Source organism: Alligator mississippiensis, chromosome 10, assembly GCF_030867095.1.
Source record: "Alligator mississippiensis isolate rAllMis1 chromosome 10, rAllMis1, whole genome shotgun sequence".
NCBI classification, from domain to species: domain Eukaryota; kingdom Metazoa; phylum Chordata; order Crocodylia; family Alligatoridae; genus Alligator; species Alligator mississippiensis.
In genome coordinates this window covers 9197515-9209951 of record NC_081833.1, presented here as the reverse complement: position 1 = coordinate 9209951, position 12437 = coordinate 9197515, and the positions used below count along the sequence as shown (strand labels likewise).

Sequence of the window (12437 nt, the reverse complement as noted above, 5' to 3'; positions counted from 1 at the left end):
TACAAATGCAAAGACAGAAATATTATGTTGTATCACGCAGTACTGAATTCTCATGCAAAAAGTATCTGGTCTGAAGCTTCATTGGCTTGTATTTTAGTATCAGATGTTACTTATTTTGGACGTATCTGTTTTCATAAATGAAGCCTCATAATTTTTAAACTAAATAAATTCCATTGATTAACAAAGGTGCATGCATGTTTCATATAGATGCGTTTCATATAGATTTCACACACACCTTTCTCTTGATCAAGTCTAATTAATTTTAAAACAACATTTTGGTCTGCATCTGCAAATGCTTATTACTGAGCATGGGACCTACCCTTATAAGCAGTGATACTTACGAATATACATGGGGAAAGCTTTTATCATACTTTTTTGCTAAAAAAACCCACCAGATTTCTCCATACCCAACTGAAGCCGCAATTTAGATTGACCTAAAGAAGCCCAAAAAACAGTGCTGTCACTTTGTCAGAGTAGCCAAAGATCAATTCTGTGATTGAAGAGCTAAGTTCATCCAAAGGCTCAAATATAGCCTGACCGTAATCATTATTCGTTAACTACTACTAGGTTTATGGAGATAAAGATGCCGATGGATTCTACCGGGGGGAAACCTGTACAAGAATTGGCCTTATTCCATGTAATATGGTCTCTGAAATCCAAGCAGATGACGAGGAGATGATGGATCAGCTTCTGAAACAAGGATTTCTTCCTCTGAATACACCAGTTGAGAAAATAGGTAAGGGAAAATACATGTGGCTTCATTGGTTTGGCACTGTTAACTTGGCTGTACCTGCTTTGGCTTTTTTTTTTTTTTTTTTAAATATATGGCAAACGCATCTAAATCGTACAGCCATCTACTACACTATGGGATAGATTCTGTGTCAGTATCTTCGTTAAGAAAACGAGAAAAATCAGAATGTTTTAAGCTCTTTTCACTCTCAGTGTCTCGAATGAAGAGTCCTATTTTCAGCACCACGCACTCTCTCTCCCTCTTCCCCTCCTTTTCCCCTTTTCTTTCCCTCCCAAATCTTTGATCCTCTGAAAGATTTCTAGACACAGAACAAGATCCCTCTGCTTTGGAGTATGCAGGGCTGAGATGCTTGATAAATACGCTCACTGCTGGAAAACATAAAAAGAATCACTTGTTTGTTGTTCTTTTTACTCTTCTACATTATCCTACTTTACCATAAATTTAAAGGGATGGTGGCAAAGGGTTATGCGTGACATTATCTAGGTTAATCCTACAGATTCAAAAGGTTTTAAAAGATACCAAAATCCTCAAACCCTGCAGTTCAATCAGATCCATTTCTGTATAGCATTGAACCACACATTTAAAATGATTGGTTCAAAACAGAAAGAGATGTTATACATGTCTTTTAAAAAAAACAACAATGTAGTGGTATATAGTATATTTGCAGGGCAGGGAAAGCAAGCTCAAATTTTAAAATGTCAGTGTTAATAATCAACCAGAGATTGTAAAGGGCTGACGTTGGTTCAGTCCTATTTAAAAGTGAACTGTGAACGTGGTTGCTTCAAAAAAAAACGATCCAAAATTGTTTGGCTGGATTGAAAATACGCTAACCGTTTTCAAGAAAACAGAGCAATTACTAAATCTTAGGAATGGTGAAATCTAAGTTTAACAACCCTAGTTTGACTGCCAGAGCTAGAGGACTTAAGGCATGTAAAGAAACCGAGAGAACGAATCACGGCTAAAAGCAAATATGGGTGGCCAAAATTCAGCTTCTAGTGTAAAATTATAAAAACACCTAAAATAAGTAGGAAACATTGGCTGTTCCTAAGAGCGTAGGGACACATGCAGACATTTCCGGGACCCGATCTAAGAGCACGCGGCTCGCTTTAAGCCGCAGGATCATAGATCAGGTTCCCACTTCTGCACGCATTCGCCGGTGCTAGGCGCTGCACCAAAAAAATGATTTAAGTAAGTTGGGGAAGGGGCAGGCAGAATCAGAGGCAGGGGAGGAGAGGTGGAGTAGCAGGTCCACGAGAGGGTTGGTGGATTTTGGGGAAGGGTGTTGGTGGGATTGGGGAGGAGTGTTGTCTGTCTGGGATTAAGGGAGTTGGAGGGCTAAACATAGCCTGGTCAGGGTTGGGGTGATGGGGAGGGGGGAGGGTTGGTGGCTGGGGTGAAGCTGAGCTTTCCTAGCCCCAGGGCTGCGCTCCAAGCATGCACACACATTCGGTTACATGGAGTACGGATTAGCCTGATCTACGTAGTAGAGCACCTCCTTAGGTGGACTAATTTAGATCAGGCCAGCCATTTTTGGCCAGATCTCAACTCTCTGAATGTATTCACAGTTGAGCACTTAAATCGACCCTAACCCCAGTTAAATCAATCTACATGTAATATCTGCATGTACCCCACGTGCCAGGTGTATTATATAGGTGCCAAATGGGATTTGCAAAAGCACCTTGGCATGCTAGACCTAAGTTAGATGCCTACTTCCCTCGATGGCGGGTTAGTTTCTCTTGTCACTATGTATTTAGACACCTAAAGATGCAGCAGATGCACTTGTACATCTGGCCTTCAGTCACTTTTAAATACAGGACTTATACTATGCTTTGAGTCAATTAGCTGCTTCTGATAAAAATTACCCAAGAAGCCATGTTTAACTACTGACCTCAGTAAGATTTGTGGGCCCCGAACACTTGTGAACAGGAGGCAGCTTACTTCAGACTTAGACATCTAATTTAGGCCCCAAGATTTGAAAAATTTGGCTATTCTTGGGGTGTTGCCCAGCAAGGTATTTCTGTAAGACCCAATGAGCATTTTTTTTTTTTTTTGGTAAGATGCTCTGGATAATGTTACCCATGGTAGCAGAGAAACCAAGAAGTCTGCACCTCAGACTTTTCATGAGAAAGATAATTTGTGTTAAAATATCCTCCTAGTTTATATCCTTAGATATAATTTTTCTCATTCTGAAGTCTTTTAGAAAGGTCTCGTGGCTAGCAACCCCCTAGCAGTTCACCTTTAAATAGTTTTACACTGTCAAAGCAAATGAAATTTCTTCTCTTTTAGATCTGGATACAAAAAAATCTAGCTACACTTCAAAGAAAACACACCCAGCACTCTAGAGATCAAGCATTACCAAGAGTTTGGCTTAATTTTAAATTACATACAGATAATGCTGGAACATCAAAACAGATTCCCAGGCTTGGACCTGTGCTGTCACGTGGCGTGTCGCACGGAGTCTGCCCCTGTGTATCTGTTGGCAGGACTGGGTCCTAAAATTGCCAGCCCGCCTTATGCTGCTAGTCACCGAGTCTTTAGTCTTAGTGTCAGGCACTTTGTGTGCTGGGATCACATTACTATATTTTCTTAATCCTTTGCCCACATTAAATCCTTAAAAATGAAGAACTTTGAATAGCTTCATATCTTTTCCTCTTCTTTTATTTGTATGCATTCCTTTCCTGAAGTCAACTGTGACCGTTTCAAAGAGAGCACACGCTCTGTACACCGCAGATCCAGAAAGTCTAAAAGAGGTCTGTGCTAAGAAACAATAACTTGATTCAAGATGTAAATGAGCTGAAATGCTTTGAGCTGTCTAGATTTACTTTTTATGCCTTTGATCTCCTTTGGAAGCAGAGGGGCCCTTAGTGCTTAAGAATGGGCGTTCTCTTGTCTCCCAGCAAAGGGGGCAATCAGTTCTCCAAGGATAGGAGTTGGTCCATGCTGCCGGGTGGGGGCTGGGTCCTAAATTTGCAACGATCCATCCTTTCATTTTGGACCTCTCCTTCTCTTTCTATAAAACCCTTTCACTGGTCCCTGGGTCTATAGCACGCACCCATGCACTAGGGAAAACAAGCAATCTCTGCTGGCTGAACGCTTCATTACCAGCTAACGGGTGTGTGAAAGCTAGAGCGCATGCTTCACACGTCTCCAAATATGCAGTATCCCTTCCTTCCCTTCCTTACCCGATCCTACAGTTCTCCCGGCCCACCAGAGCGGTAGTCCTGAAGCTGCTCCTAATCCCAAATGTCCAGTATCACACTGCATACTGCCGTTCACTAGCTCATCAGACGGCCCTCAACACCTGTTGCCAGTCAAACTAACAAGCATGTTTCTCTTGCTACGGCATCATCTGCAAGACTCATGGTGCTCTCATCCAGTTCTAAAACTAAGCCCTTCACCGGCTGCCCTGTAAATGTTTAATGTCAGTCAACAAACATTTCACCTGGTTTCTAGAAACTGTAAGTTTTACCTCTTTCCTTCCACCATCTGCCAAAGAAACTTATAACCTTACTGAAAATTGGAAAATGGGTTTCTGTAGTCATGTAGGATTGAACATATTCAAACCCATTTACAGAACTGATAAAAAAACCCAAAAAACAAAACAGACCAAACCCACTTTTGCCATGAGCCGGTTGAGAAAACGTTCATTTCTCAACCTCACACCCTGACGAGAAGGGGAAGTCTAACATCAGGCACAACAATCCTACTGAATTCAGGTAGGGGGAGAGAGGCAAAGAATATAGTGAGAGTCTGAATGAAGAGAAACAGGGTAAAACTCTGAACATCTGTTGTCTAAACGCCTGGTAGCACCTCATTCTTCCAACTAAGACACTGTCTGCTTCAAATGATCAACCTGTTAGCTTTCTAACCAACCACTGTTGAGAGAATTTAGCATTTTAGGAATAGTAGGATCAACCCAACAGCTAAGAGGTTAAGAGCTGCTTTGGAAGTGTATTTTATTTTGGAGCCTATGGCTGTGTTAAGAGATTTGATGTCCTTTTGGTCTCCTGTCCAGTTTGCAAGAGAGAGATTCCAAGTTGCTTATTACAAGAGTTGAGGAATTAACAATGGGATGGACGTGGGGTGGAGGGGGTGAGGAGGGTGGAGAAGTTGTGCTGTGCTGTTTTTCAAAGTAACTTTGATAGCTTTCCTCCTCTTCTCCTCCCTGTGATTGGAACAGAAAGGAACAGACGGAGTGGCAGGCAACATTCGGTGTCGACAAGGAGGATGGTGGCACTATATGACTATGACCCACGAGAAAGTTCTCCTAACGTTGATGTAGAGGTATTGATTTCAATCACAAACAAATGCAACTGTTTTGTTTTTAGTGGTTCAGACATGCTCTTGAACATCCCACTCAGGAGTCGCACAGGTCTGCTCAGCACATTATCTAACGATTTAGGAATGCAATGAAATCATATGGGTGTATTTAACAGACCTACCAAAAGAAACAATATAATGAGTTTCAGATGATGGGAATACGCATTTGCTAGAGTGAGAGTGGAAATATTTATTCCCTGTCTACCTTGAGTGTTTCCTAGAGTATGGATTAGTTTTCAGAAGCATCCCGGCTCGCACTAAAAAACAGGTAGTCTGAAGCACAGCAATTAATTTTGAACGCGGAGGTTACAAACCTCAAATGGCCTTGCGTCCCGAAGGCACCCGTTTTTTCGTGTTTACAGGTGGAGCTTTCTAAGCCCTCCTTCTGCCTTGTCTATACCATGCCCCTCACAATGGTATCTATCTTATGCAGTTAAGACCCTCTTCCCTCTGCCCTCGTGCCCGTCCACAGGCATTTTCAAATCAGTGAGGAAGGCAGGCAGTGCAGCCACGTGTCGTGTTACATTCAGCGTTACCTGGCATCTCCTCCAGCTTGACATGAGCAACGTTTTAGCTTTCTAACCAACCATTGTTGAGAGAATTTAGCATCTTAGGAATAGCAGGATCAACTCAACCTTTCTGAGACCAAACGCATCGTGCTAGGGACAGCAGGCTTTGTGAAGCGTTGTGGAAAGCAACACAGCCTAAAGTAGTCCGTGATTTTTATTTTTTATGGCATAACACATTTCCACCTACTCTATTTGAGACAAGTTTTGTATCTGATGAATTTTTATCTGCAGCAGAGTTTACCTTTTCGGTCACGGACTCAGTTCTGCATCTAAAACTGCAATGTGTGAGAGACAAGGCGACAAGTGGCCAAGACTGTAAGGCAGGGGTGTCCAACCTTCTTGAATGTGGGGCCAGATCACAAACATTTTATCACCCAGTGGGCCAGCGAGCCATATTCAAAGACGTCACAGGAAGTAGTATCACATCAGGAAGCGATGTCCCCTCCCCTCGCTGCCGGCTGGCTCTGGCCGCTGCGGCTCCGCACTCCACGCCGCCACTGTGGCTCTGTGCTCTGCGGCGGTAGCACCGCCACTGCCACGGGCCAGATAAAATGGCTTGGCGGGCCGCGCGTTGGACAAGCCTGCTGTAAGGCTTTTATGGAAAGGCCTCATATTGTCCTGTTTTGCATGTGAATCTCCCTCTTCAGCAGCGCTGCCCTGAAACGAGCTCCCTGCAAAGAAGTGTGTGCAAGGACTGAGGTGGCCACACACCAGTCCTCCCTCCTACTGCATGGGGAGTGCCTAGAGGTGTCGCACACTATTCTCCTTGGAGGGTAAAGGGACTGGGGAGGGGGGATGTTGCAACCAGGGAGAGTCCCTGGTAGCAGGTCTCCAGCAGAGATGTCACCGGGCACTGGCCGCAGATCATGGGCCTCCTGCTTGTCCTACCTACCCCTTGAAACACAGCAGGGTCGGCACTCCACGAAGGCGATCCTCCTTGAGATTTCCTTCCGGGATTCTCCGTACAAGGAGTGTGGCAGTCAGAGCTAGTTCAGACTTGGTCAAGAAATTCCTGGGGTCATTTAGAAAAAGGACATTTCTGCTTTCTTCAGATGAATATTTTTCTTCCCATAATTTCAACACCCCAAGCCACCCAGTTGTCCAATAACTAACTTAGAAAAAATATGCAGTTTGCCATTAATGCAACAGGTGGTAAAGAGCACAAAGACACTGAACCTTTTCCACTGCTGAACGTAAAAGAAAAAAAAATGGTAGAGACAACGCTACAAAATAAGGAAACCGGTATGGGCTTTATTAAATCTGACCTGCACAGTAACACACCATGACCACTCATACTTCCCTCTTTCCACAGGCTGAGCTAACGTTCTGTACAGGAGATATTATTACAGTATTTGGGGAAATTGATGAAGATGGATTTTACTATGTAAGTTTCCTTTCATTTGATCGTTTTAAACGACACCCAGAAGCATTTCTTACCGTCTCACGTAGTACCTGAAAGAGTGGTTTCATACGACGAGTCATAAAATAACATCTGGAAGGTTTTCAGGTCACATTTCCATCTTGAAAGTTTGCTACGGTGCCAGTCCATTAACTGCGCCCCTTGATAACACATAACCAGCTACTGCTGGTCATGCCTTGTCGATGTAGATATGTCCAGGCGTGTCTGTGGCTAAAGTGATGGCTAGATGGCTGGGGCAAATGACTTCTGAAGAGAGGCTGAGGGCACTGGGCTTATTTAGTGTGGAGAAGAGAAGATTGAGAGGGGATTTAATAGCAGCCTTCAGCTACCTGAAGGAGGTTACAAAGATGGAGCTGGACTGTCCTCAGTGGTGGCAGATGACAGAACAAGGAGCAATGGTTTCAAGTTGCAGCAAGAGAAGTTTAGGTTAGATATTAGGAAAAAAACACTCTCACTAGGAAGGTAGTAAAGCACTGGAACAGGTTACCCAGAGAGGTGGTGTAAGCTCCATCCTTGGAGACTTTTAAGACCCGGCTAGACAAAGCCTTGGCTGGGATGATGTAGTTGGGGCTGGTCCTGCTTTGAGCAGGGGGTTGGACTAGATGTGACCCCCTGAGGTCCCATCCAACCCTAATCTTCTATGATTCCCTGAACACATCATGCCCACAGATGGCACTTGAATGATAGGTACCTGATGTATAATAGGTTGTAGTACTAATACGATATATATAAAATGCCTACTATGGATAGCCTTTGCTGTTGAAGCACAGACTTGGGGAACCACAAAATTTGAACTCTGTGCTGGCTTCAGTCAGATTTCTCATGTGATCTTGGACAAGGTACTGTGTTACTGTGTCTCTACCTCACTTTCTCATTTTTAATTGAGAAAAAGTAATTGTTTTTTAATTGAGAAAAGTAATGTTTCCCTACTTCAGAAGATTTGTGCATTGATTTATTTAAAAGCATAAACCAGTTCAATTTTTACTATGCCATAGGGTGAACTGAATGGACAGAAGGGGCTCGTTCCTTCAAACTTTCTTGAAGAAGTGCCTGATGATGTAGAAGTCTATCTTTCTGATGCACCATCACGATACGCTCAAGATGCACCAATGCGTACAAAAGCAAAAAGGGTAAGCAATTGCATTAAAAAGAAATAATCTTTTCAATTTTTCCATACAGTATCATCTCTTATTTTGTTTCGATTTTATTTTTTCACATTTTAAAACTCATTTCTCCATTTTAGGTAATCTTAATTTTAAATTATTGAAAGAGTTCACTTATCCTTCCACTAGTCTGCCATAAACACTTAGAAATTACAGACCTAAATTAAAAAAAAAAAAATCATTCACCAGAATCTTTCAATTGTAACTTTAATTTCTTCAGCTATTTCTAGTGAAAGTGCTCAGTCTCAAACTTCAAACTCTACATACTATACACAATACCCAGGTGAAAACACAAGCAGTAGGGGATGGGGAAGGAGTGGGACAAACATTTACTCAAATACGAAATGTAAAGAATAGCTGATTAACAATAATTTCCTTTAACCTTTTTTAAGATTTGTCTTCCCAACATGAGTTAGCTGCCCAAATCTTATCCTTTATGAAATATTATTCATATTTAGAGTGAATCATTTTTGGTTTGTTTCATCACTGCAATATTTTTATATATTATATATTTTTATATATATTTTTATTTCTTTGCTCATCTGCTTGGAAACAGAAGAAGAGTGTTCATTTCACACCTTAATAAGGCAATGTAGCCTTCACGTAAGTGAGCAACTGAAGATACCAATAAAGATATCAATTAAAGCTACCTGACAGTATCTAATGCAACAGTCTTGAAACTTAACTGTGGAAAAAAGAAATATGTCTCCAAAATCATTGGCCCTAATGTAACAGAATACAGGCACTTACTGTGTGTATTTGAAAATTAGCTTACTTCCAAGAGACAAAGAAATCCTTTGAAATTATAACCAAGGGTTTCCTTCTAATTAGGGTTCACTTTATGAAGGTCAACATTTGGAACATATTTCTTCATGAGCTAAATGTTTCTGTTTACATTGAAAGAGGAGTTTAGTGTCCAATTACGCTACGAACGGAAGCTGCATATTGCATTGTTAGCCAATCTGGGATATCCAAATTCAAAGTCTGTAGATAAAGAAAAAAAAGCACAAAACCCACCACCCTTAAAGAATGAGCAAGTGAGTTGTAAGCAGATCAGTATTGTAGTTTACAAGGGTATAGTTGGTTCTGAAACTCATTAACCTCAAACTTTCTGCCTTAAAAAATGTGTTTTCCACGATCGATTATACCCCAGTTTGCCTATGACTTCAAGAATTCTGAAACCATGCACCCCTGCATATGCTAGTTTTATCCAGAGACAGTGCAAACATTTGTGAAACACTCTAGTAGTAGCTTGGTTTACCAATGCAATAAGTGTCAATATGAAACATTGCAGCTCACCTAATGAATGCATTAGACTAAATATATGGTATCTTCAGGTGTACGTTGGGGTGCTTTACCAAGTTGTTTTTCATTAGAATTAGACCTTGATTTAAAATCAAAGTAGGCTTGAAGCCCTTTTGCTTAATTCACTGTTGTACAAGACAGCAAATCGCTAACATGTTAACATCTTAATGGGAATTCAAGATATTAGGTGTCCCTGAGGCATGATTTCTACTACAAAAACAGCATACAGTACCACATTTTGTTAGCGGGGAAAAGTAGTTGCAATAGATTGAGTATAAATAGTTGTAGCATTTTCATTGAAGTGCTTTTGATGATTAAAATAGCTCTGTTTAAAATATTTAGGAATGCTGTCATATTCTAAGTATTGTACAAGTGTTCATCTTCACCTGGCAATCATATAGCTGCAGCACACATGCCAAGCAATCAGGGTCTTTAAGCTTTCTTTGATTGCAATTAAGGTTCATTTTAGCTTTTTTTTTCTTTCAACCAGTGTGCCATCTTAAATATGTATATACAGTAGGTTAACCAACTTTAAAGAAAAGGCATTTAAAGGACATAAAAAAAAATAGGTGATCATATATAGTTTGCACATATCTTCTGGAACTGTTTGGCTTATATAGATTGCTGGTTTATAGTACTTAACCCACTGTTTAAATTCCATAGCTACAAGTGTCTCGTCATTCTTGTACTCACCGTCATCTTGAGTACTGACATACAAAACTTTTGTGATTTTTTGCCAGAACGATGGTAAAATGGCAGTCCCCCAGATCATTGTTTGAAAAACAAACACAAAAACGTGTAATTAATTTAAGGTCCCAGTCAAACGTGTATTTTCTAATGTCTACACCTTTTCTCACAATTGCATGTGTGGGAAGCTGTACTTATGTATTTTCCATTATTTCTGGATGGCATATTAAACTACTGAAGGAACAAATCAAGCAGACCTTTTTTTAAGTGGGTATTGGGACAAAAAGTGATGTTACCAACTTTCTTGATGATGAATAGCTTTCAACTATTCAATAAACTATAACAATATACCTAATAGGTTCCTCCTGAGAATACAGGTACATCAAGGAGAGCACCATCCCCCACAGTCCATCTCCATTCTGGGTCACCTCCGTCATCTATGGGTTCTGGTAGCCCCGGGAGAGGCAGGGAAATAGCCTCGAAAAAGAAAAAGGGGCTGCTTTCCAAAGGCAAGAAACTGCTGAAAAAGCTGGGTGCAGTGAAATGATTCATGTACTTCTGGACAACTTGTAAAGCTTCCAGTCTATGTATTTTTTTTTTAAACTTCAAAACTAGGGCTTTCATGACTATGCAGTACATCTTTACAGAACCTTTGTATTTTTTAACCCTTTCTGACATCAGTAGAATCATGTGAATTGCTTAATCAAACAGCAAGAAAAAAAAAGGAAGTGGATTTGTTGCTACTAAAGCTCAAAATGTTGCCAATGTGCTTTTTTCGTCAAAAAAAGGGACAGATTTTGGGGAATTAAGAACAGAAGGATAACATCTTTTTATTTGAAGTCAACTCCACACCTATAACTCCATTGGATAAATCTCTGCATTGATTCTTCTTTGATCATAAGAATGGGGGGAAAAAAGAAAATCCTCTAATCCTTATTCAAAGAGATCACCCCACAATACCCAGTATTTATCTTTTTAAAATGGTCTTGAAACTCCTAGTTTAATCCGCCTTGATGTTTGCCTTATTAATGCACAATGATTTGTACTGTCGACTAAATATACAGCGTATACTTTGTATGTACTGTGTATTCAACTGTCTTCATCCTCTGAGACATGGTAATTCAAGATCACGTAATGTGTTGCTGACTCCATTTAATGTCTGATGTAACTCCTGGGAGTCTGAAAATGTTGTGCAAGATGCATTTTTAAAATATTTGTATAAGTTCCTTTAGTCTCCATAATCAGTGTACAAAAGCCAGATACTGCATAAAAGTACTCAGAAAATGCACACAGTTTTAATCATTCAAAATGTTTTAGAGCTCCTGGCATGACTAGTGTAAAAGTTTCAGTAAACTGCCAGAAAATAAAAATAATCTTTGTCCCCCATGTGGTCTTGTTTGTGGAAGTGCAGTTTTCAGTTTAAAAAAAAAATCATTTTTCATCTTTACTGATGTCAGGATCAGGATGAAATGCATGTATTAGGCTCAGCAGTGAAAAGCTGTGTTACATACACAAAACTGTAGCCAGTTAAAAAGCTCTAACAATTAATTGATTAGAAATATCTCAAAACACTAACTTCAATATTGGCGTTTCTTGATTTAAGCCATCTTACAAGTTACTGGCAGTAACATTGGCTGTTACTATTTTGTAATTCTTGTCCATTTGTAAATTGTTTTTACTGTTTATACATACTTTTCAGACTGCCTTTCTTTTGTAATTTATGGAAGGTTTATAAATGAATGATCAAAGCTTTCCCCATTGTGTCTTCAAAGAATTATGTAAATTATTGTAAGATACTATTGTGTGCTAGATTTATGAAATTAAAAAAAAAAAAATTACTGGCCTAAATTTGTGGTAAAGTATTGTGTGGGTGTGTGCATGTGTACAGTTGTTCATGTGTAAAATATTTTATATAAAAAAATAAATTTGATATTTTGTAAAATGCAGCTTGCTTTGTCCATTTTTTAAATCTTCTCCCTCCACATATATTAACTAAACTCCTAATTGCAATTTCTCAACACACACGGATGTATGTACGTACATACATGCATACATATGTATGTAGGATGAATAATTACAATTAGAAGCAGGATATAGTCCAATATTAAAAAGGAACGTAGTTTGCTGATTGCTCCATATTATTTCCAAGTAAAGTTCAACTGCTGTCACTTCCAGCCAGCTGCAACTCAGAATTTAGATGTACCAATGCAGTGGGTGGTTAG

The 12437-nt window shown here is 40.1% G+C and overlaps 1 protein-coding gene across 7 annotated transcripts in view; it reads left to right on the top strand.

Moving 5' to 3' along the window:
* RIMBP2 (RIMS binding protein 2) overlaps window positions 1-12161 on the top strand; it is a 294528-nt gene extending 282367 nt beyond the window's left edge. For 5 of the 7 annotated variants that reach the window (XM_059713432.1, XM_059713433.1, XM_019486666.2 and 2 more), the window contains 6 exons: window positions 568-736; window positions 3436-3501; window positions 4932-5035; window positions 6953-7024; window positions 8056-8190; window positions 10574-12161. In XM_059713432.1, the coding sequence (XP_059569415.1) occupies window positions 568-736; window positions 3436-3501; window positions 4932-5035; window positions 6953-7024; window positions 8056-8190; window positions 10574-10762 (735 nt within the window). In that variant the 3' untranslated portion in view covers window positions 10763-12161. Of the gene's footprint in view, window positions 1-567; window positions 737-3435; window positions 3502-4931; window positions 5036-6952; window positions 7025-8055; window positions 8191-8779 lie in introns of all 7 variants that reach the window. The other 2 variants (XM_059713435.1, XM_059713434.1) reach the window with 2 other exon arrangements.
* The last annotated feature ends 276 nt before the right edge of the window (window positions 12162-12437 follow it).